At 40.0% G+C, this 26,560-nt stretch overlaps 1 protein-coding gene across 1 annotated transcript in view; it reads right to left on the reverse strand.

The window, feature by feature from the left end:
• Positions 1–24,657, reverse strand: part of fras1 (Fraser extracellular matrix complex subunit 1) — a 307,798-nt gene extending 283,141 nt beyond the window's left edge. The window contains 2 exon segments of the mRNA XM_042487917.1: positions 16,390–16,421; positions 24,353–24,657. Coding sequence (XP_042343851.1) covers positions 16,390–16,421; positions 24,353–24,419 — 99 coding nt within the window. The 5' untranslated portion in view covers positions 24,420–24,657.
• Between the last annotated feature and the right edge of the window lie 1,903 nt (positions 24,658–26,560).

Here is a 26,560-nt window from a genome sequence, read left to right on the forward strand (position 1 = left end):
ATCAATATTCTATCGACTACGTTTCATATTTCGAGGAGTATTATCGTGTTTTATATCATTATCATTTTATCACCCAGCCCTAGAACAAAGACTTACAGTGCACTGTGAGAACTACAAAGTCTTGTTGGTATGAATGTTGATTGTTACTCTCAGCTTTCATGCAGCTTAATTTGCATTTCTGAGTTGCTTTTAGTTGTTTTTTCACCTATTTATTTGCAGAAGGACAGATTAGAATATCTTCTCTTCCAGGTGAAAAAGCAAACTGGTATAAACTCTGTGCATTGATGGGTAAAAAACATTCAAATTACAAAAAAAAGACTTTAAATTCTGATGGTGCTTCTTAAAAGACACGCGAGACTGATTTTGTGGCCTCACAGAATGAGACGATTCTGAAACACGAGAGAATCAGAGTTTGAAAGCATACAACTGTATAATTCGCATTTTAATCTTGAATAGCCCCAAATGTTTGTCTTCCTTGTATGTTTTCAGTTTCAATTCGTAGCTTTCTTCTTGTAATTAAACTTTTCTGCCAAAAAAATCCCTGGAAATGTGAAAATAAGAACTTCAAAATTCACAAATGTTGAACATAAACGGCTTCATTTCTACTGAAAATGTTTTAAGTGAAGCCAGATAAGACGGTACAAAGACTTTCAAATTTCAAAGTCCTGCAGGTGTGAGTGTTGAGTGTCACTGTCAGCTTTTATGTAAATGTGCGTGAAGCTTAATTCATATGGTGGATTAGCTTTTAGTTCGTTTTTTATTATTATTTTGTAAGAAGGCCTTATTAGAAGACCTTTGTGTATTTATGGAATAAATATGGCTCAAATAGTGGAAAAAAAGTACTTAAAATCCCATGATGCTTCTGTATCGATGGCATCATCAATGTTTTTAATCTTGAATAGTTTAAAATGTTAATTCTTCTTGTCTGTTTTCAGCCCCAGTTTGCAGCTTTCTAATTGTAATTAAACTTTTCTGCCAAAAATCCCCCAGAAACATATAATGAGAACTTCAAAATTCACAATTCTTGAACATAAGTGCCTTCATTTCTACTGAAAATATCTTTAAAAACCCAGAATGATATCACGGTACAAAGACTTAAATTTCACTTGGAGAATTGAAAGTCCTTTTGTGCAAACCTGCATGAAGCTCAATTCACCTGTGTCGCTTTCAGTTGTTTTTTTTTTTCCCGTTAGTGTTCAGAGGGACTATTTCGAATGTCTTTGTGCGTTCATGGAAAAAAAAAAGACTCATTGTGAAAAAAAAAAGACGTTTAATTCTCATGGCGCTTTTTAATAGACACATGAGAGACTGGTTTTACGGCACTGCGGACTGAAATAATTCTGCAACACAAAAGAATCAGTAAAAATCTCCAAAATATGAAAGACTCCCTCGTGTGCTCTCATTCTTCACAGCTATTTGAATTCCTCCCGTCCTTTCTTACAGACAAAAGAATTAATTTTTGAAGCAGTTTGTCCCTGAAGATGTTCTCCTTCCTCCTCCTGTATTCATGACAGGATACAGGAGGGAAACCCGGCACACACAGAGAGCTGAAAAAAACAGCCCTGTGGATGGAGGTTTGTGATCTGCAGCGTGTGTGAACACGGCCGTCCTGGGCCGGCGGGGACGAAGACTTGGCTCAGTTTAACGCTTCTCTGTCTAAACACTTGTAGCTCCAAGAGCCTGCAGGCACAGACGGGACGAAAAGTAGAGCGAGAACGATGAAGCGGGGCTCGGGGGCCGCATGCTGGTATTTACAGATAAGAGGCAAACTGGCTTGAATGGCGAGCCGGGAATCAAACGCTACGAATGAAGTGAGAGACAAAAGGCCGACGACCTCCCGGACCTTTGGTGATGAAACTGTCAAAGCCACCAGCGGATGGCCTGGAAGGTCGGAGGGGTCAGATGCGGGGGGGGGGGGGTTGATGAGAAAGGGGAGCTGTGGCTTGTTTGTTTGCCCATTAGCAGAGCAGCTGGGTGTTTGCCAAAGGTTGCTCCACTTCACTCCGGTCCTCCACAGCTCTGCATGTCTGCAGAGAGCTGGTGGAGGGAAAAAAAGGGGGCTTAGTTCCAGTCGAGGGAGCATGGCGAGCTCTCATTTAGCCCCGGCAGCACCGCTGAGGCGTGGGACAGTGTCTCAACCCAAGGATCAGGGCCCTCTGAGGGTTCGTCACATGACAGATGGAAATAAATAATTTCCAGAATACCTCATAAACCAACCCTCTCCTCCGGTTCGTCTTATCTTTCCCTCTTTATTTATCTCCTGAGGCAGCGCCGGCATTAGCACGGCACTAATAAAATAGCCTCCTCAATCACTATTGGCACAGCAGGGGCCCCAACACAGCAGGGGTCCACACCAACCCCCCCAGGACCAGAGCCAGGCTTTGAAGCCAATTCAACAAAGTGGCCAATCCGTGTAATCACAACTTCCAGGTCTGTCACAAAAGACTGTTTCCCACTGACCCACATCGGAAAAGAGACGTCTGTAAGAGTCACTTCACTATCAGAATTTGATCCATTTCATCAAACAAACATTTCAAAGGGCCAAACCTGCTTAAAGGCTCTTGCACTTGCTTTTTGGGCCATATATGAAGCACAAGATCCTGAGTGACAGGTCTGTGAGGCGTCAGCGGCAATTTGAAAGGTTTCTGTTTCAGTGTCATTTAAATTGCAACACTTACAATGCCAAACCAAATCCTGCTTGGGGCCCCCTAAAATCTAGGGCCGGCCCTGTTCTCACCTGTACCTGTACCAACACGTCCAAACCAACAACGCATCCAACACATTACCTCCTACAATGAAAACTTCCTGCCTGACTGCACCCACCACATTGCATAATATTGCACACGTATATGTATATATATATATATAGCATATGTAAGTATGTATATAAATTATGTCTTATTTTTTCCCTATATTTAATTCTTTGCATATATTTTTATTCTTTATTTTCTCTTTGTACTTCTTTGACACTTTTGGGAGAGCGAATGTTGTTTGCAAGGATGGCCCTAAAACGAGAGAAGGTAGTTTTTGCTCACATTAATCTGCATTACAGGAGCCATTGCCACATCCTGATTGTAATAGTTTCACTGGGTGTTACGATTTTAACAATTTAACAACTGAAGAAGAATTTTAAGAACCTGTAGCACCTCGGCGAATAAGTCTCGAGGTGTCTTGAAACTTTAATGCTCCTCTGCAATCCAAACCAGCCTCTGTGATGGACGTGAAAATAACACAACGCTGTTTTCACGCTGCACTTTTATTCTGTTTCTCCCCCGAGCAAAACAAATGGGGAAACTGCTGCTCTGGCTCAAAAGTACGGAGGGATTCAAGATGCAAGAAGCAGTTTAGCTTTAAAAGCATCTTGAAAAGAGCAGCCAGTGTGTAGGCACTTCACAGCCTCGGGCCACTTAATAATTCAGATGTGGTAGAGCCGCGAATGGCAAGTCCTCAAATGATCTATTTCTGTGTGTCCTGGGCCACAGTGCCTCTGAAAAAGCCCCTATTCTCCTGACATCAGCGCGGCCGGCGCTCGCTCTCTTCATTATGTCGGAGAACTTCACACATCAGAGCAGCAGGGGAAGTTCTCTAAAGAGATGAACGAGGAGGAACAGGATGTGCCGGGGTTGGAGCGGGGCTTAATTTGGAGAAATCAGGACTCGGGATCTAACAAATAAAACGACACAATAAGCCCAGCTCAGTAAAGCTCGATTTTAAAACAAGCTTTCATCCTGGCTGAGTTTGAGCAGCGGTTGAAGATGTGACTCAGACTGATCTTCACCGAGGGCTTGAGGTTTTGTTTTTTTGATGTCATGTTGATGCTGAGCACCAAAACAAACCTCCAGCTGAGTCAAAAGTTGAAATGGCTTCAAAACAAGGCGGATACCAAAAAAAGAGTCAAGATCATCAGCTCTAAATCTGGTCACTAATGAGTCAATTAAAGTCCAGTGCAAAAGATTTAGGGAGATTTAGTGGCGTCACACGGTGAGGACTGCAGAGTTCCTTCTGTGTTATTTCCTTCAGCTTTTTACCGGGAGCCGGTTTATCCCCAGAGATCTCCTCCTCTCCACAACAAACAGACCAGCTGACTTAAACTGGGGAAAATCACTGAATAAAGCAGATTCATGTTACTAATCATGTTTCTCTGATGCTATTTGTCATGTCAGAAGGTGGATTTCCATTAACGCTCACATTTTGCATATTAAAGACTGCGAATATAAATTACGCCTAATGGGAGCACGTCTATTTCGAAAAAAACTCCAATTTATCGCAAAAAAGTTTTTGCACTTGCATGAGGTGGTATTTCTGGTGATTCGCGCAAGCCAATGAAATTTGCAAAACTGCATTGAAAACCCTTTTTAGTCTTTTCTAGGTCACATGAAGCTGTGTCTATGAGCTTGTCAGCAGGAACTGGCTCCCATGATGCAGCAGGAGCTACAAGAGCTGTTATTGCATCACATAACTCTGAGAAAGTTGAGCGGATCATACGGAAGTTTGGAATCCAAAATTCCTCTGTGAAATCGTGGACTATCAGCTCCCTCCCTCATACGTGGCCGCTCCCACATATAAGGGGCTCGCCTTTCCATCATGGCTCCATAACGCGCATACGTGGTCTTGGATTGGAAATAATGACGGCTAGTGCGGTGGCTGCAATAGAAATAAAGCTGATAATGTTTTGAACATCCATCGCCATGGTTACTGGGATGTTATGGTGAGAGAATTGAATTGAGAATTGAATTGAACATGAATTCCTGCACGATGCCAGCAAACTTAGAGAAACAATGCAATAAAAATGCAACGTTTTGGGTCATCTAGCATCATAAAGTCAGTGCTGAAAAAGTGCAGAAAAACATATAAAACAATCATATACAGCAATGAACTGTCTTTTCAGAAAATGCATTTTGCAGATGTAAAAATGCAAACTTTAATACCTAATTTTGTTGGTTCATTATTAAAACTGACTCCACACTATGCTAATATGTATCACTAATGAGCTTAAAATACTGCCCGCTCTGCCTTCATCATCCAGACTCTGAGATTTCAGACAGCACAAAGTAATTAATGTGTTAACTTTGCAAAAAAAAAACAAAAAAAATCTACAAGCAATCACTGAGAAGAGTAAAAAACACAGTAATAATGATTGGCCATCTAATATGTCTCAAAAGAACACAAAATAAGCCTTCACAAAACACTTAGTCTCATAATGAGTCTTCACTGGCTGACATGTTGCTTCATTACCAAGAACACACACACTGCAGTTTATTTTGACTCAGTCACACACACTCTCACACACACACACACACACACACACACACACACACACACACACACACACACACACACACACGCTGTCCTGCTGCCACAAATCACCCAATTACCAGAATAAATGTCTGCAGGCCAAAGATATGTCACATTTGCACATTATTATTACGCACATACTTTGAAACTTTTAACAACACTGTAGTTGACACATTGGTCATTTTAGGCACAAAAAACACTCAGTTATGGTTAGAAAAATATTATGCTTTGTCTTAAAATACCAGATTTTGGCAGCAAAATTCCAGAAGTAAACAAACCATGTCTTGGTTTAAAAAAAAATGCTTTTCATGGCATCATTGACGCTTGCAACAGGTTGTTACAAAACACACAAATTTGGTGCCTAAAAAGTCACTGCAAAAAGAGAGAGGGGTCTCAAAAGCAATCACGCTTGGAACCGAAAAAGCCGCGGGACAAAGTAACAGGTTGCCCCAAAATACCAGAATCTGGTGCCTAAAATGACGCTGGAAATACTGTGATGGGTCGTTATAAAACACCTGGTGGTGCCCGAAAAGCTGCTGATAAAAGAGTGACAGGTTACTACAAAACACCTGCATTCGATGCCTAGAAAACTGCCGGTAAAAAGTGACAAATTGCTGAAAAATACCCATGTTTGGTGCCCAACAAAGCAGCTGGAAATACAGCAACAACTCGCTAAATCACAAACAGTTTTGTTGTTGTTGGGTCACAACAAAACATCCACATTCAGTGCCCAAAAAAAAACGCTGAAAAAGTGACAGGTTGCTCCAAAACACCCAAGTTTTCACATTTATGTCTTCCACAGGGACCAGTGGTTTTACAGCCGAGATTCAAAGACAGTTTTAAGAGACAGACGAACACACTGTTGGTTTTGCACTTTTCCTGAAGTTTGTTGACAAACAGAAGAAGATAAACTCAGGCGTTTGCCTCCGTGCATCAGTCAAGTTGCAGTTACAGTTTACATCCATGTCTGTGAAAACACACACGGCCCCAAGATTCTTGAGTTATGGCCAAACACATCTTTTATGGGGTCACAGTGACCTTGACCTTTGACCTTTAACCTTCTAACAGCAGACTCTAATCAGTTCATTCTTGAGTCCAAGTGAACAGTTGTGCAAATTTAAGGAAACTCCCTCAAGTCCATCTTCAGATATTTTGTGTACAAAAATGAGGCGGATGCAAGGTCACGGTGACCTTGACCTTCGATCACCAAATTCTAATCAGCTCATCATTGAGTCCAAGTGAATCTTTGTGTCAGATTTGAAGAAAATCCCTAAAAGGTGTTTGTGAGATATCATGAAAGGTCACAGTGACCTTTGACCACTGAAATGTTATCAGTTCATCATTGAGTCCAAGTTTATGTTTGTGTTAAATTTGAAATTCCCATCATCCTTCAACTGCAGAGATGTTACAGGATCAAGGACAGGTTGGACACTGTATTTCACACTTCAACTGTCTATTAAATAAAGGCAAAAAAAATAACAGAAAATAGAAAAAAAGAGAAAAGAACAATAAAAATAATAAGTTGCAGTATGGCATGAAATCAAAATTCATTACTATCTTTTTTTTGTTCAAAACTACTCTGAGACAATGAGCAAGAAGTAGGGGTCAACAGATCATCAGAGCCGATATTTGGCATTTTGCTGATTGGTGATCGCAGAGAAAATTAACAAAGTGCAAAAAAAGTGTCGGCGTTGGAGGAACTTTAACTTTGCAGGGGATCCATCTTTACTTAAAAAGTTGCTGGGAACTCGCTGAATATGTTGTTTACAGTTTTTTGATTAAACATTTGCTGAAGTCGCTTAAACAATGTTTTATGTTGGAGTTTGTTATATTCCAAATTATTAAGATTGACAGAAAGATTTTAATTTTTATAGTAAAAGCATATCCGTTCCAAATCTTGGTTACTGGACTCATTAACTACTAATATTAACACAACTAATTCTTACTACTTATTTATATATAACACTTGTTTAACTTGTTTGTTTGCACTGAGAAGATTGCATTCAATTCTGTTGTACATGTACAGTGACAACAAAGATATTCTATTCTATACTATTCTATTCTATTTTATTCTATAATAATCGGTATTGGCATTGGCCCTGGAAAAAAACAAAACCGTCATCAGTCATCAATCATCCCTTAGTAAATGACGAGATGGAACAGATTTTCCTCCAGATAAGTTTTGTTTTCGTGTTTTGTAGAGGTCGCCTTGTTATTGTACATGCATATCGGCTCCAAATATCAATTATTGGTCTCATTATCTGCTAATAATCAGTATTGGTATTGGTTGTCCCCCAGTAAGAAGTGCTGAATGCAGTTTAGTTTGCAGGAGAGTGAACGCCGGCTGCAGTCTGGTGACTCTACCTGAAATCGCTGACACAGACCTTTTGTCTCATAGGTGAGTCAGGCTCCTGCTGTCAGACGTCCCCCCTCCTGCATTTATTTTGTCCCAAACTGTCATCCTTTCTGTTTTGTGTCTCTTCCCGCTTCAATTCTTTGTTCCACTTTCAGTATTTCTCCCTCCTGCAGCCTTGCAGCGTCCCTCAGGGGGGACATGAAGTCTGATTTCCTCTGATCACATGGGTCGTTTGGAGCCCCTCGGGGGGAAACGGCAGCGTGAACACCAGTCAGTGGCGACCCGGTCGTCACAGAGGAATTATCACTACAGCCTGAGCGTTAATCCACCGAGGGGCCCTGAAAAAAGCCAGTTTCCACGATTATACATATTCTGTCCAACAGCAGTCAGATCCTATTAGTGCTTTTAATGTCATACTTCACCGCCGAACCCCGGCGGGCACGATGTGGATGGATATGAACACTGGTGCCGGGAAAATTACCCGTCGGCACACAGCACGGCAGAGATGGTCTCTTTTAAAATAGATCATTGTATTTTGTTTCACTGTACTCTCCCTTTAATTTAAGCTTTTCCTTTTTTTTCAGGCATCGTCATCACACTCCCGCCGTGAAGCGTGTCGGGCAGCTGCAGCAATCAGAAGTGCTGCTGAGATTGTTTTTCTGACTGGAAATGTTCTGCAAAACTATTTTCCTGAGAGATCACCTCGGTGCACTGAAGCTGCGCCGCATTTCAGGTGCTGCAAATTAAAGATGGAGGTTGACTTAAGGAGGTAATGTGACGATCAGAGCTGCTCGCATTTATAAGACGACCACTGATGTCGGATTTAAAAAGTCAAGTCACTGAGGAGTCAAAAGCTGCTTTGGAGAATTGTCTTTATCACTTTGATTTCACTTAGAAAATGTTTTTATTATGTAGCCATAAGTATTGTAAAGTAAACGTATCTTTTACACATCCAAAATTGGAGGGCGGCATAATTCGGTGGGATGGTCAGGAAATAGGAGGAATCCTCATGTTTCATTTAGGACTCGACCAATATGAGGGCCGATACCGAAATCGATTATTAGTAGTTAATGAGGCCGATACACAATATTTGAAACAGATATGTATGGCTAAAATGTCAAAATATGACATGTTGCAAAAACAGCTGAAAAGAACCTAAAAACAGCATAAAATAACGCGCTGAGACACGCCATAGCATACTATGTTTCAAAAACAGCCAAAAACACCATAACAATGCATGATGAAAAAATTACCAAAACAGGCCAGGCTTTAGTTTTTACAGTAAAAATTTAAATCTTTCTGCCAATATCTAGAATTTGGGATATTCTAAATAAGAAGTTTCTACTTTTTTGATGAAGTCAAGTGAAAATGTAAATGAAAAATGAATAAATAAAAATTGTTGACTTTTTTAAAGATTTTAAGACACTTTTAGGGTTTCAGAACATTTCTGTGATTTAAGGACATTTGTGGGAGCACATTTAGCACATTTAAAACATTTTAGCAGGTTTCTAGGATTTTAGGACATTTGTAGGATTTTAGCACATTTCCAAGATTTTAGGACATTTTAAGAGTTTTAGGATGTTTCTAGAATTTTAGTACATATCTAGGCTTTTAGCATGTTTCTCAGATTTTTGGACATTTCTCGGATTTTAGGACATTTTTAGGATTTTAGGACATTAGGTGCTTAGCGAGGTCCTCTGTCGGGGGTGTGGGGGATCCTCTTTTTTTGATAAACAAGCTCTACTTTGATGCTGTTTTATGCACTCTGACAGTTACATATACTAAAAGTATGAAAACAATTCCCAGAGTGAATCACTTTAATATTATTGTAGATGAGAAGAGGTTTGGGGGGGCCACCCGGCACTTTTTCGTGGGCCAAATTGAGCCTGTGGGCCATAAGTTGAGTATCACTGCACGACAACAATGTTAATGTGAGCCAGTGTCCTCGAGGGGAGTTTGGAGTTGCACCAGTGCAACATTTCAGCTCTGTTCAGGTTAAATTTTCTGTTAAATCCAAAGCTCTGCCCCTCTTTTTAAAACCCTCGGCGTTAAAGCATGGACCTCCGCCCCGATGGTGCTATTCTCGAGGTGCCCTACATTTTGATTCCTACAGAAACGGCGACTTGTAATGCCAGGAATTCAAGCCTTGAGGGGGCAGGTGATATATTTGGACATGGTGCTGCATGTTGCCGAGCCCCGCTGTCCTTCACTGAGGGGCTCTGTGCTGCACTCCAGCAGCGTGTCGCGCCTGGTGGCACACTGCACCGCCGAAATAAGTCTGGAGTTATTTAAAATCTGTCAGGACGCATGTAGAACACATTTCCCACAATCCTTTTAGCTTCAAACTGTCCAACTGTTAAATGATCCGGTAAAAACAATGGGGACGTGATACAGCAATATTTACTCAAGTGCATTACTGGCATTGTCTACTTTTCTATCACGACATTTTAGAGACACATTTTGTACTTTTTCTGCTTTTTGGGATACTGATCGAGTTCTCGATGAGTCAGAGACTAAATGGGAAAAGTTAGATGACCCTTACCTAAAACTGGCTGCAATTTGACCACTTAACCCTTTGAAACCTAAGCAAACTGGTTTGATCCCAGGAAGATGACAAGAAACTCAACAAGACAAAGCCCAAAAATTGGCAAAAAAAAATTATATAAAAGTCACAAGATAATTGCCTGAAAATAAGCACAAAATGTAAAAAAAAAAAAAAAAAAAAAAACAGAGAAGGCACTGAAAAAAATATATATATTAATTTAATATATTTAATTTTGTCACGATTATTATAATTATCAATCAGTTATCATAATTGTAAACATACCTTTATTTTCTTATGATCCTCCCCTCTTTTTTAAGACAAATTTTTACAGAGTAAATTATTTTGCTTTTTGTGGGAAATTTTTTGACCAAGTTGGTTTTTGTGTTTTTCCCTTTTTTCCAAATGAATTTAAACCAATTCGCTCAGTTTTCAAAGGGTCAAATAGCTTGTGTACGGCGTCTGAATGCAACACAAGAAAACTGATGTGAATCCAGGTTTCAAAGAGTTAAATCATCGCTCTAAGAAAAGAATCTGAGAGCTTTCTTCCTCCACGACCATGATGTCAGCCTCCGGGCAGACTCGAGCTAACCAGATTGGGATGTTTAGGACGACCTGAGGGTGACGTCACTTGCTGTTTACACCCAGACGATACGGCTCGGAGCGCGACCTCCTGCGGCTCTGATCCGACTGATCGGGTTACGGCCGCTGAGAGACAGCTGACTGATGAATGATTGAGTGCGGATGTGGCACATCAGCCAAACACAGCCTCCCCCGGCCTCCTGCAACCTGCCAGAAGAAACTTAACCTGATAAGAAGAGCTGATCAATGCAGCCGTGGGAACCAGATGCTTCTCTGTGGGAGACTGAGAGGACTCTCTCCTCTGTCTTATTGTCTCTGAATCCATCTAACACATTAAACCACATGTGAAAATAAACCTTCTTTAAAAAATAAGGGGTTTATATAGGGATCGACCAATATTATTTTTTCAGGGCTGATACCGATTATAGTTGTTACTGAGACCGATAACTGATATTTGGACCCGATATGCACTTACAATAAAAATTTAAATCTTTCTTTCAATAATTAGGATTTGGAATAGAAAAAAACCACCACAAAACTGAGACATTCAACATCATATACATCATAAAGTTCCCAGTAACTTTTATTTTGATAAATCAAGTGAACATTTTAATAAAAATGAATATATAAAAAGTAAAAGTTCCTCCCGTGCTGACACTCTCTTTGCACTTTTTAATTAAGTAATGTAATAGCCGATCACTAAAATAAATTACCGATACAGACAATCTGCAAAATGCCAAATATCAACCCAAAAAACCTTAATGTCGACAATCTGTCGACCCTAACCTGAAGACCAAAACAACTCTTTTTTGTTTCAATAAATTCTAAAAACTTATCAGAATAACGTAAAATTTTAGCCCTGGCAGCAAAAAACACAAAGAAATCTCCCCTGAAAACCACACTGATTAAAAAAATTTTTAAAAATTAAAAAATAAAGCAGCTTCTGTTGTGGGAAAACAAGGCCTGGTTAATTGCTGAACATTTGATGACAATCAGATTTTTTGGCACATGAGAAACTCTGATTGGCTGAAGATATAATTTCCCATCTGCCTGCTGTCAAACATCCATTACAAACTTGTTTGCTTCAGTTTTGTGTAACTAGAATATAACTTTCTAATCTCAGCTGTCAAATAACAAAACTTAACTTATTCTGTCCACATCCTCCCATCCATGTAAGTCCAATTTTCTTGTCAGTGACTGCGTGTACATTAAAGTAACCCATTTACGCAGGTAATCATGTGTACATGCAACGCACTGACCTGGTTACTGTAAATCTGCATATACATGCAGCACGCCAGTAATCAGCTTTCTGCCTGAACTTGTCAAGTGAGCAAGGCTCGCTGATTTTCACTCTATTTGTGTCATTCTGCTAAATCCGCTGCCGGCAGTCTACGTCATGCACATGTATACACACAAAAGGCCAATTAAGCCTCAATCCCATTGCACAAAAAAAGACCCGCTAACATCTGGCTTTTTAATGCAATCAGAATGCATACGATCGGCATCACACTCCCCGGGTGACTCTGCAGCAGACACAGGTTTTTATCACCTCCGGCTCCGATAGGCATCGATGGAAACACAACAAAATGGAGAGATGCAATAAAGCACTGACACTAGTTACTGTCCATCTCCTCATAAGCAGCGCTAAAACATTATTCCAAGTTAGTCTGCACTGAGTTTGGAAGAGAGACTGAATAAATATGAGACATATAAAGAGAAAAAAAATGAAAAGTTTTCACAGACCTCTGTTCCTGCTGCTGTGTGCAGTTTACCTGTTCTCCTGCCTGTCCGTGACGTCCCACAGACACACCAACAAAACAACACACACACACAAGCTGACAAAAAGGCAGACTCTTCTGCTGCAGCGCTGTGTTCACTAGCAGTGGATATGTAATTTATCACCTATATTTAGCAGGTAAAGCTGTTCTAAAAACCCATTTGCACATGCTAATTTAGTATTAGAAAACACTAACACTTGTAACCACGTACCTCAAGCACATGTAAAGTCTCTTTTCCACTGCAAACATCTGCTGACCTGGCTTTTTAATATAATGGGAAAGTTTACAATTGCCATTCACTCCTGTTTGAGTTTCCAGTGAGTCAGAGAATGAATTAGTCCAGTTTAAGTCCGACTGAGGTGCTTACATGACAGAGTAGCCCGATTGCCGATCCAATTATCTGGATGTCTGGATGTGTTTGTCCAATTTCGAGAAATTTGATTTATTCAGATTCAAGTCAGACTAACTTATCTTTACATCTTTACAACAATAATTTGACTTTTACTGACTGATAGCTACAGAGCTATCCTCACTCCACTTCCTTTGTGCTGTGACTAGAGTCTCAATGAGTCATTATTCTGTAGCCATTATTTGTATTAACCTTTACTTTATGTTAATAAGTTAAAGCGAAACAAATGTCTATTTTCTGGAAAAACCTTTTAAATTGTTAGAAAAACCTTAGAGAGCAAGAGAAAAATACTGTTTTATTGCCCTAAAATGCCCAGACCCTGTGGTTTTAAATGCCTTTTAAATGTCATCTCACATATATAATTGTGCCTTTTTATGTCTTTTTTTAATTTAGCTGTGAAGAATGATGATAATGACCTTTGTTCGCAGAGCATAAATCAAGCTGAAGACCAAAGTTAATCACATAAAAAACAAATAAAAGTCTGGAGGAAGAAGAAAGAGGACACTGATCATGTGTGAGAAGGCGGTTTTGCTCTCACGGTTATTTTTACCGCATAGAGAGGCCTCGAGGCTGCTGCACTTTAATCTGAGTTTCTTTATTTTTCCATTTGTTCCCATCTGCCCACCACTCCAGGTGTTGGGGGGGAAGTTCTTCACTTTGAACTCCAGAAGGGCCTTTTTCCCGGCTCTGTTCAAACATGCCGGGACGTCCCACCTGTCTCCCTGCCCTCTCCTTTTTTTCCCATAACCCCCCCCTTCTCCTCCTTTCTCTTCTCCTCCACCACCACCTCCTCCGCTCCTCCTTCCCTCCTAAAACACTGACTGAAACATTTCTGTCTTTACATCTTCGCTCTAACAATCACCCCCCTTCAAAGCCGGGGGATTAGTAACGCGGGAAGGCAGGATGTGTCCGTGCATTTACAGGGCTGCAGGTAGCTGTAGGTATGTTACTGCTCGCTGTTTTAAGCTTTGCTGTAATTATGCTGATAACACAGCAGGAAAGAAGCAGGACTTCGTCATTATTCTGCACAGGAACCTCTGAGAACCGTGTTTAAGGCTTTTTAAGAGCGATTACCAGTTGTTGCAAGACACAAGTGGTGTTTTTCTAAAGTGCACAGCAGCAGATTTCATTCTTTCACTCGGGTTCGGCCAATAAAAAGAGAGATATCTTTCATCTGAAGCACCTCAAAGTGCAACCTGTGCTGACGTTGAATGTCTTTTAACCGTTTCATCTTTTACCCTCCTTGGGGTGAAAAATCTCCTGAAACAGCATTCAGAACATCACAAAGACCCTCCACTCCAATCTGCCATACATATTTCATTCAGGAATAGAAGCTTTTAAAGCGACCCACCATCACACCTCTGACTGCATCTGCAAATTTCAACCCAGTCACCAAAAGAAAATGTTAGTATTGTTCGTTTCTGCAAACTACGAATGTTACATTTGTACATACGTATGATGCTTTTTTCCAGCAGATTTTAAGCCCCCAAACAAGGCTGTTTTTTAGCACCAGTTAGTGTTTTTCTGCGGCTTTTCAGCTCCCAAACTTGCATGTTTTTTGGGGACTCATATCTGTGTTTCTACAGACCCCTCACTTTGTGTACTGCAGTTTTTCACCTCCCAAATGTGAGTGTTTTTAGGGACTCATCAGTGTGTTTCCACTGCTTTATGGGAACCAAACAGGTGTTTTTGAGTACCCCCGTGGCTGTTTTTCCAGAAGTTTTTTAAACCCAAAACAAGGTTGTTTTAAGGCGCCAATCATTGTTTTTCTTGCAGCTTTTCAGGTCCTAAACATGTATGTTTTTAAGGGACCTATTGCTGTGTTTCCTGCAACTTCTTACTAACCCTGGGCTGTTTATGAGCCCACAGACCACAGACAAAATTGTGTTTTAGGGATCTGTCACTGTGTTTCCTGCAGGTTTTTAGCACCCAAACGTGCATGTTTTTTAATCACTGTGTTTCCTGCAGCATTTTAGGTAACAAATCTTGTTTTTAAGCAACCAGTCACAGTTTTTCCAGCTGGGATTGTGCCCCCAAAACTGGTGTTTAAAGCCAAAACATAAACTTTTCTAACCATATCCAAGTGTTTTTTTTTCTCCTAACCATAACCACAGATTACCTGCAGCATTGTTGAAAGGTAAACTTTCAATGTACCAGCTCCAGAATAATGTGCAAATGTATCTGTGGTTTGCAAAAACATGCAATATCAACATTTTTGAGCGACTAGGTTTGGATATTTTTATTTATTCTTCATTTTTGGCAAAAAAAACTGATCTCAACAATTGGCTGAATAAAAAAAGTGTTCACAGAGAAATTCAGCTTCATTTGAGACTTTTCAAACAGCTTTTTCATGCAGCTGCACTCGGAAACTTATCAGCAACAGATGATAAAACAGTTGATATCAAACATTACAATACTGCCAAACTGTGTCATGCAAACTGTACTTTCTCCGGGTTTTCTAAATGTCCTGTTGGTGTTAATGTGAGCGTGAATGATTGTCTCTACACGTCCGCCCTGTGATAGTGACCTGTCCATCCCTGAACAGAATAAGCTGTTATGGATAATAAATGAAGAATGAATGTAGCAGTGACGTAGGGAACTTTAAAAGTTTGTAAAAACTGGGGTTAAAGTTAATTTTCTTTGGTTCTGCACATGTTCTGCATTCATAGAAATGCATCTATAAAGTATAGTGACAGTCATCTCTGTCTCAAACTCCACTTTTTCCAGCTCAAACTTATATTTAAAGTGCAACCGGGCGATCCTCTGCAGCCTGCACAGAGGAACAAGGCGGCTTCTCATCAGTTGAAAGCCTGCAGCCAAACACGACCAACTTTAAACATTAAAATAAGTCGCAAGCCAGGATGTGAGGATCCTGCAGCAGGGTTTAAAGACTATAAAACAAAAGCACAACTCAGAGCAAAGCCCTGAATGTTCGCCAACGGAGCCACGGGAATAAAGCTCATCACAAACTTCTGCCGAACTTTGAAAAAGAGCCTAACCTTCAATCGGCGGAGCAGCGGGAGGCGACGGCTCCTCTTTAAGCAGCCAGGGCCCGCCGCCGAGCTGCATCATGCTCCCTCTCATCGTCATTATCATCCACAAAGTCAGTATGAGGCATGCATTATAGATGAGACACATCTTCTCGGTACATCTCAGACAACAGAGGATGTACGCAGCTGCTGATAATACACACGCATTTCACCACCTATCTCTGCACACACACACACACACACACACACACACACATACAGCTTCAGCCGTCAGTCATGCTAACCTGGTGATGTCCCCTGTGAATAATACATGAGCAAATACCCATTAGGCCTCACAGACGGACTCGAGATCCTAATTCTGTGAGCGAACGGGGAGGAAATCTTAACCAGTGATACTAGAGAGGTGAAATAGGACAAGACAGGGCGGCTGCACCTACCGCATACAGCGCTCCCTCGTAGGTACAAGCTCCTGGGATGACAGAGAGAGAGGGAAAAGAGGGAGGGGGGAGAACGACAGAAAACATTAGAGTCCAGTCATGATCACACCTTCGGTACGTCAGGAAACAGGGATTATGTAAATGTGTTCCTGTAAACCCTCGGTGTCATGTGTGTTGCTGCGTAGTCAAACTCTGAGAGCGGTCGATATTCAGAGAAAAACGGTGAATAAACAGAATCTAAATCCCAGTGGAGGAATAACACAAGAAGAAAAATATTCAAAATCTCCTGGTCTTGAAGCAAAGTCATGCTTTAGAAAGGTTAAAATGTTGCAGGAATTTGGATTTCACTGACACATAAATCACGAATGTTCAGTGAAAGCGTTAAAGTTTGATGTAGTTTAAAAAGTTTAAGTTTGTTTGGTGCATTTCACGCACTTTTCATTTTTCAATTCTTTGATTTTGGCTGAGTTCATGTATATGGCATTAATTTAGACAAGATTGTGTCTGTTTGTTAAATTTTGGAATATCCAGCTCAGATTCTACAATAAGTCTAGAACACACTGTGGAAACTGAATTGTTACATTAATACTGTTTAGTGCAAAAAATGCTCCTTTGAAACCCATTCAAACTGCAAATTTTGATCTCACAGCCATCAAAGCAGAAAAACATGACGTGTTATTTCTGGGCGTCGTTCTGGGCTTTTGACTTGTAATTTGTAATTTTTAAAAAAAAATTTAAAGTAGATTTTTTTTGATTATCACAGCCTGGAATACGTCAATATTTAGCAACAACATTGATTGTGACGGTGGAAACCGCAAGTATTTTCTCCATAAGCTAAATATAGTAAAAACTACATCATCAGGTGGAAAATAGTGAAATGACAAATTCCAAGATAAAAGCCCAGAATGACACCCAGAAATAATATGCATGTTTTCATGCTTTGATGGCTGTGGGGTCAAAACCTGCAGTTTGAATGAGTTTCCACAGTGTTTCTTAAATTTATTGTAGAAGCTGAGCTGGGTTTTACAAGATTAAGCAAAAATACACAATCTTGCCAAAGATTATGCCATGCGCATGAACACAGTCAGAATTATTTTTAAAAAATTAAGAATGAAAAGCTTGTAAAATGCACCAAACAGTCCCTAAGGGTTAAATACCCTGCTAATCCAGCATCCAAACTTCTAATCTTTCACAACGTGTCAATCATTTGCCTTGCATGAATCGCCAACTTGGTCCCTCGTCTGGCATTCAGCTGTGCTGTGATCATGGTGCAGTAGCTGGCTGTAAGCAGGGGAGGCTTGGTAATGATAATGCCCGATAAAGTGACTTAATTCCATAATATGGACACAGAAACCTGATTCTTGGATATGACTTTCACCTGTGGCGCCTCTGCACCTGAATCCAGCACCTCTTCCAACTCCTTAAATTGACAAATATTTCTGATTCAGAGTATTATGAACAGTTTCCGTTAATGTGTCTATAAATAAATTTAAAAAAACAGTAAATATATGCAACCTTTAGACTGAAATGTCAGAGAGGTGATGATTATCTCTGCTCAGTTTGAAGGCTAAATGTTAAGAAATCACAGACACGCTGACGGACACGCTTATGAGGTCTGAGCCGCACAAAACCAGACAGGAGAAATCTGAGACGCCTCAGGGGGGAAACGTTCAGCGAGAGGTAAACATTTACCGTAATGGTCCACAACACAAGAGTACAGTTACAGTGCTATTCTCACACGAGAAAGAGCGAATGTGTGTGTGTTCTGCTGCCTCGCGCTGTCCTCTCTTTATCTCCAGAGTTCGCTGCAAAATATAATCTGGCTGTTTAATCAGCTGTGGGCCGGCATACAGAAGTGGAAGCTGTGAAAACTGTTTCTGAAAACCATCAACAGTTCAGACTTTAAACAATTATTAACTCTCTGTTCGACTCTGAGGCATTCAGCGGGTCTAACTGTGTGTGTCTTTTCATCGAAGAGTGAGTCTGCAGATTTTAACTTGAGCTACTGCTTCATATGTTGCACACACACGTCTGTTCAGGCTCATATGCAGACATGACAGAGGACAATGCTTCAGATTTGGATGTTTCTGCAAAAAAACAAGTGCAAAATCTGAAACGTGGAAGCTTCACACACATCTGCAACCATGTAAACGCTGTCAAGAAGGACATCCAAAATTTCTGTCATCAGCTGAGCATCTGACCAAATTTCTCCACTTCTTTTTCTGAGTTATGACAGAAATAATGGCCAGAAAAAGACTTTTTGCAGAACATAATAATGACACAGTGAGGCTGACCTTTTGGATTCAAAATGTCATCACTTCATCATTATTTACTATAAGACTTCTGTGTGAAATTTTCTCATAAGCGTATGAATTCTGGCCAAAAATAGGTTTTGCAGTGACATTTGACCTTTAACCACCAAATTTGTATCAGTTCAGTGTTGAGTCCAAGTGGATGTTTTTGTCAAATTTGAGGTAACTTCCTCACAGTGTTCTTGCAATATCATGTTAATGAGAATACAGCAAATACAAAACAAGCACAAAAACATACAAACAGTCAAGAGATACAAACAATGACACTCAATCACCACCAAAATCTAATCAGTTCATCTGTGAGTCCAAGTGGACGTTTGTGCCAAATCTGAAGATATTCCCTCAAGCTGTTGTTGAGATATCGCATTCATGACAATAAAGCAGACAGCTACAGCTGTCGCCTGCACTGACGCACTCAAAAAGTGGGATTATATTTCAGCTTTTGTACGTGACTAGGTAATTATGTTACAATACAGTATTCCCATGTACCTGCTTCCAAGGTGCATGGGAATACTCTGCAATATAAATGAAAAAAACACATATTTTTTGAAGACTAACACGTTACAGCTTTTGCTGTGGTGACTGAGTGGGCAAAACCTGGATGTAACTCTATGTCATATTAAGTACTCTTTACCTGCACTGAGTACACAAATACTTTGAACAGCTACTACAGAGTTTCTCCAAAAGAGACCAGAGGCACTGTTACTCTGTCCATTTTATTTTTTTTATGGAGTAACTCTACTCTTTTTTGTGTTTGGCTGTGATATATTTTGAAGAAAGAAACAACTGGAAAATTGGTATGTGGCAGAAAATTAAACCAGAGATCAGATTTAGATTGTAAAGCCAGTTTCCACAAGATGATTTTGTAGTTAGCAGAATCTGGAGATATCAAACTCTTTTGATGGTTTTCTTGTGATCGAGCCTTAAGTGGCTCATCGACTGTTGATAATTGAGCTCTAACTGAGTTTCATCGTGCGGCTTTTCCTCTGAGCCTTGAAAGAAAAAGGCATCAAAGAACATCATAAAAAAGAGAGATATGTAGGCCGGCACATATTTTACCACAGATTTTTACGCAGAGAAACTAGATAATGAAGCAACTCTTGGCATCTGTAGAGAAACAGAGCAAAACTTCCACTTTTGGCAAAGCTCAAACTGGAACCATTTCACTGCAATCAGCCAAAAATGCTGCATTTCTCAGCCTCACAGTCAGGTCCTTTTCTATCCATAAACTGTCATTTTATCAGGTTTTGAATGAGCGCCCTCACCTGAGGAGAGTTGTGTTTCTGTTCTACAACATCAGATGAATATTTAACTGTTTGTGATGCTGCAGCCAGGCACTCCATAGATTGCAGCTCACACCGCACTGATTTGGGGATATGCAAATAAAAAAAAAATCCAAGCAGTTTTTCAATTGTTATTTTAACCCTTTCACAGTCACACACTTAGACATACCTTTTTAAAATGTATTTATAGTCACTGTGTAATATTGTTTGTGCCTTTTAAATCCGACACACTGGACCTTTAAAGGAATCTGAACACGTGAGGTAAACTCGACTCCAAACTTCACAGAAAGTCTCAGCGTGCATCCGATCCGTAAAGCAGCGCTTCACGTCAACAACATTTCAACTTTTATAACTACTTTGCTCAGCTTGCCATCGCCAACGTACTCTGTATTCATCAGGAGGAGGCGAGGGAGCGTCTCTGTAAAAAAAGTTTGGATTTTATCTTATTATGAAGCGCGAGCTGCCGAGCTGATTGGATGCATGCCGAGACGGATGAGAGAGGATGCTAATGATTGTGGTAAAAAGTCGTGTTCCTGCAGAGAAACATTCACCCTCCAGACTTGAACGCGCGGCCCGTCTCTTCCCCGCAGGTACCCGACTGTGATATTAACAAGCCGGGGTTTGATTTGAGGAGCCGAGTGAAGCCTTGAGTGGGTCAGTTCGGTAACGGCTGCTTTAGATTCTGCTCCTGACGAGTCCTCTGCATTGTGGGAATACTGTAAGCTGTGCATGGGCAGACTTTTACAGATTAATGCAGAGTTATGAATATTTAAGTGGCGCAGAGGCCACGAGCGGGATCACTTTTCAAAGACGTGTCGGGATATTTAAAGAAAGTGTAAACTCACAACAGGTCAACTCAGACAACAAGGTTACTGCGAGCGTTTCACTGCTTTTCAGATGCCTTTACTGCTGGATGTGGCTGTGAGCATGTGCAGAATTATCATCCAGGGAGTTGATTAGAGATTATTTTCGGTAGATATTGACAGCTTGAATAGTGTATTTTTGATGTAACTTAAAATATTCCAGCATGGCTCATCTTTAATTTAGACTCCCTCAAACTGGCTGTGAAGTTCGACTGCCCTTCCATCCCATGAGGTATTGATTTGGGGATTTGAAGGTCTACAGATGATACTTTCGGCTTAACTGAGGTGATATAAATGTCTAAAGGGACATAAAACTGCTGCCAGAGCAGCATTTAAATGACTGTGTGTCGATGTAAAGCATTTTTCAACTTCAAGTTTAAATATAACCATCAAAAAAGTGTTCAACCTTTTGAAGTTCGAACTTAATTTATTTCAAAAACGAAGGACGGCAACGAGCACCTTTACAAGAAATGGCAGAAAAATTACCAGAAATGAGTAAAAAGTAACAAGAAAAAACAAAGAAAAAAAGAAAATTACCTGAAATTAAGTTTTTTTAAAAAAGGAATATTTGAAATTTGAGCAAATATTTCAAAAACATTGGAATAGGGTGAAAAACACCTTTTTAAAAAATTGACAAAAAATTACCAGAAATAAGTAAAGACTCAAGCATCCTGACTCCAGCTTGAAATATAGTCACTCAAATGCTGTTTAGGGAACAAGTAACCCTAAAAACGTTCATTTTTTTAACCAAATTTAGAGGACAAAGAGTCCTGGTTTTGAGGCTGAGGAAGGCAGCATTTATGGCTGATTGTTGTGAAATGATTCAAGTTTTCTTAAATCTCAAAGTGTGTCTTCACTTCTGTCTCACCATGGACTGATCTGCAGATCATGAGATGTGAAGACGTCCTTTATAATTTGGGCTAAAAGTGTTTTTAACACATCCCATGCAGCTGTTGTTTTAACAGCATTTCAATGGCTGGATATCAGCATCTGAACTCTAGTTTGAAATATAGTCACTGAAATGCTGTTTAACCAGAAAAACTTTCACTTTTTAACCAAATTTAGCCCGGTTCTTACATGTCTTCTCGGATGCAAATCATCTGATCAACGCTTTCTGCACAAACCTGAGTAATCTGAGTAAAAGTGCTGCTTTCTCACCATCAGAAAGAGTTAAATCTGAACTTCATGATGAAGAAAAGATGCAAATATTCTCTCAGGTTGAGGGTGCTCTTCCACAGACTCATTAAGAGCTGATTTGCAGATCACGAGATGTAAGGACATCTTGTTAAATTTGGGCTAAGTAAGGTTTTTAACACATTTAAGTTACATGATGTAACTTTTGTTTCAGCAGCAGTGCAAAGGCTGGACTTTGGTGCCCTGACTCCAGCTTGGATTACAGTCTCTGAAACGCTGTTTGGAGAAGACGAACCCTAAAAACTTGCACTTTGAAAAACAAATTTTAGCAGGTCTTTTCTCCTGCAAACCACCTAATCAATACTTTCTGCTCAAATCGGACTAGTTTGTGTAACTGACGCAGCTTCGCAGCATCAGAAAGTAGGGGTGGCGGAAAAAATCGATTCACATAAGAATCTCGATTCTCGTTTTTAACAATTAAGAATCGATTCAAAAATCCTAAACATCGATAATAAACTATATTTACCAATTATAGTTTTTTCTATATCGTCTTAGATCGTCTTACTTTTTTCGGCGGTGAAAGCTGCGGGCTGTGCCGCTCAGACGGACGTTTCCGGGACATCGGGGCTCTTTCAGAGGCGCCGGTATCCCGCCCTGAAGTTCGGTGTTCAATAAATCCATTATGATAGATCCGATACTGGCTGTCTTCCGTCCATATTTTATCAATATTTCGATGATAAAAATACATTTGCGTCGATGCTAAACGCCATATTGGTTTCCCATGGTTCCTTTGGAGAGGTCAGCGGTTTGTTTCGGTCTTGTCCACCAATCGGAAGACGAGCCGACGCTTTGTATCCGCTTACGTAATCTATACGTCATCTGGCGCAAACTGCACTGTGATTGGTCTAATCCTGCTGTATCTATCGCTCCGTGTTATAGGCAGCGCTTCCGGTATTAGAATAAACGCTGGTAACCCCTATAATAATAATAATAATAATAATAATAATAATAATAATAATACCGGAGAAACTCTCACTGTCAAGCCCAATTTTAGCATGTCTTGTCACCAGAAAATTAACTATTAATGCTTTCTGTGTAAATCTTACTAATATGAGTATGAGTGCTGTTTTCTCATCATCAGAAACAGTTAAATATTTGCTTAATGACATCCAACAGAAGCAAAATCCTCTCACATGGAGGCGCTCATTCAAAAACTGTTAAATTAGAGTTTAAGATAAGAGAGTCCTGAACGTGAGGCTGAGAAAGGAAGAATTTATGGCTGATTGTAGTGAAATGATTCAAGTTTTCCAAAAGCTTAAAGTTTGTTTTTACGTCCATCTCAGTGAGAACGGATTTGCTGATCAAAAGATGCCAGTATCTTGCTGAGCACAGGCTAAATAAAGCATCTCGTACACATGCAACGATTGTCTCAACAGCAGTGCAAAGGCTGGATTTTAGTGTCTTAGCTTCATCTTAAAATATAGTCACTGAAATATTGTTTAGGGAACAAGTAACCATAAAAGATGCACTTTTTAAAACAAGTTCAACCCACTTCAACATGTCTTTGCTCCTGTAACCCACCTTATCAATGCTTTCACATCTAAGATACATGCAACGATTGTCTCAACAGCAGTGCAAAGGCTGGATTTCAGTGTCCTATAACCATGCTTAAATATAGGCACTGTTCACCGCTGTTTAGGGAACAAGAAACCATCAAAAGATGCACTTTTTGAAACAAATGCAGTCCATTTTAGCACGTCTTTTCTCCTGCAAACAACCTAATAAATGTCTTCTGCACAAATCAGACTAATTTGGGTAACTGGCGCTGCTTTCTCAGCATCACAAACAGCTAAATCTCCAAACGTGGATCAATATTTCCTCCCAGGTGGAGAGCACTCATTCAGGAAATCCTTTAAAAAATCATTTTTGTGTGATATGAAACTTTAAATTCACCGATTTTCTCCTCTGGGAAACTCTGCGCATCCTGCAGCTGAATGACACTTCAGTCTGTGCTCTCACTGCTGGGAAACAACAACCTGCTCAGGGGGTCTCACAGCAGGTCCTGAACCCCTCCAGGGGTCCTTGAGAAAGCTCCAGGATGTCCTGGGCAACTTGAGGAATGAATTACATTCACTGCTGCTGCCTGGATCAATGGAAGCTGCTCCAAATAGCAGCAGTAAACCGCAACTTTGAGGATTCCTCTGAGCACATTTGTGATTCAGCGCTAATAAAGTGGCCAAAATGGAGCGAAATCTACTTAAATTTGGGGTCTGTGGTGTGGTGTGAGCGTGCATGGTGGTCTCTGATAACCCTTGACCTACATAACAACCTCGAACAACTGGTTTAGAGAAAAGACACCAAAAATACTCACCATGTATCCCTCGGGGGGCGGCGAGGATCCCGGCCAGAGCGCCAACAAATATCCACCATGCACCCATGTTCGCAGCCAAAAAAAGGCTTTAAATCCAAATCCAGGGAGCGGAGGAAACGCGCGGTGTGTTTGTGTTTGTCGTCTCTAGCTCAGGCGGCTCTCTGCGTGCATTATTGATGTCCCGATGCACGAGAAAACCACCAAGAAAAGATCCAGGAATCTTTGAAGGAAAAGGAGCGGGGAGACGGAGCGCACCGGGTCCGACTCCTGAGCGCTGCGCTCCGGGGAAGGAATGCAGCGCAGTCCCGAAACCTGGAGAAGTATCCACCTCCTCCTCCTCCTCCTCCTCCCCCTCCTCCGCCTCCTCCTGCTTCTCTCCGCCTGCTCTGCTTTGCCGGTCCGCCACAAAACTCTGCCACAAAATAAATCAGCAAGGTGCACTCCCCAGCAGGAGCAGGAGCAGCAGGAGCAGGAGCAGGAGCAGCCGGGACGCTTTTAAAAGCGGAGGCGCATGACGGCGGCGGGACTTTGAGCGCTCCTGCGGTCAATGTTGCGCGGTGTTTGGACTCACTTCTTGCGGCGCAGCGGGCTTCTTGTCCTCCCCAAACACCCCCACTCCCTCTCCTTCTTCTTCTTCTTCTTTTTTTTCTTGTTCGTCCTTCCCTCCTCTCTCCAGGAGGACGTCCCACCTCTCCGCCGCTGCACCTCCCTCCACCTCCACCGCCCTCCTCGCGGACACATAATCTCACATGATGGGTCACTCCGCTCCTTCAGGGATTAAAAACATGAGAGAGGAGACACAAATGTTTCATCATCTTAATCTTATTTTTCATTCTTTACAAAAATAATAAATCACACATTTTTCTTTATCATATTTCAACACATTTATATATACTCCAAATACTAATACACTCTAGGCTATATACAGTATACTCCATATGTACTTTGTGTTCTGTATATTCTATTTTTTGTTAATATATTTTTTAATATTGCTTCTATATTTTATCTTATAATTTTTATTTTATTTTTTACTTTTATCTGTTTTTTATTTTTTATTTTTCCTCTTTGTAAATTGTTTGGCAACAAATCGCTCAGTTAAATTCCTTGTATATGTAAATGTACTTAAATACAACCCGATTCTGACTGATAATGTTCTTGTTTTAGATTTGATCAGATTTAGGGACCTTTAGTGTATTTTTGGTACTTTATACATATTTTTGTAAGTTTTCATGGTGTGTTTATGTGACTTTATATTATTTTATTGTGTTTTTATCCTCTGTATTATCTTTAAAAGTCTCCTGTGTGGATTTTATGAAGATTTTATCCCACTTCATGACATTTTATCCTCTATACTGAGCCTTGTTGTAATGTTATTGTGTTCTTATGTGAAATGCCTAATGAGTTTAGAGTGATTATATTGAACTTTAAAACAAGAAAGAAACACAAAGACACACAACATAACTATAAAATGGCCTAAAAAACCTGACAAAACAATTTCAAAAAGTGGCAAAAAAACCCATAAACATACATAAAGTTACTACAAAAAGGGTAATTAAAAACAAAGAGACACAAAATACTACAAAAAGGGGGGAAAGCTCAGAGAGACAAAATAACGATAAAAAAAGAGACATAAAACTATTTTTAAAAAGTGACAAATCAACTGCAAAAGTGACAAAAACCCACAGAGACACAAAGTAACTACAAATGTGGGAAAAAAATCTTTGTAGGTTTCTCTGATGTGACTGTTACAATAGATGCTTTTTTTTATAAAAAAAAATCTAACTTAAGTTCCCTGAAAAAATAAATTTGATTTAATGTATCTTTAGACAAGTAAACGTTCAAAGTGGACACGTTTGGGAGAAAACAATCAGCTGAATACTCAGATTTTGTGTTTTACAAACTTTAAAATGTGCTTCATTTCTGATTTATTCTACTTTCTATATTATATTGTGTCATTTAAACACTTAAAATATCTTAATATTGAGTTTAAAGTAACTGAAAGACACTTTAATTGTACTTTTATACACTTTACTTCACTGTCAAACACACAGCTCATGGTAATTTGGTTTTACTCAACTTCATTTAATGTTTACCTTTATTAATACTGTATATTTATACAAAATACTCAATACACTGCATAGATTTAAGTGTGAGTTTAAGTATTGTTATGTTACTCATGTGGGTGTATTTTATTTTATCCCCAGTGAT

This window comes from Plectropomus leopardus, chromosome 6 (assembly GCF_008729295.1).
Source record: "Plectropomus leopardus isolate mb chromosome 6, YSFRI_Pleo_2.0, whole genome shotgun sequence".
NCBI classification, from domain to species: domain Eukaryota; kingdom Metazoa; phylum Chordata; class Actinopteri; order Perciformes; family Serranidae; genus Plectropomus; species Plectropomus leopardus.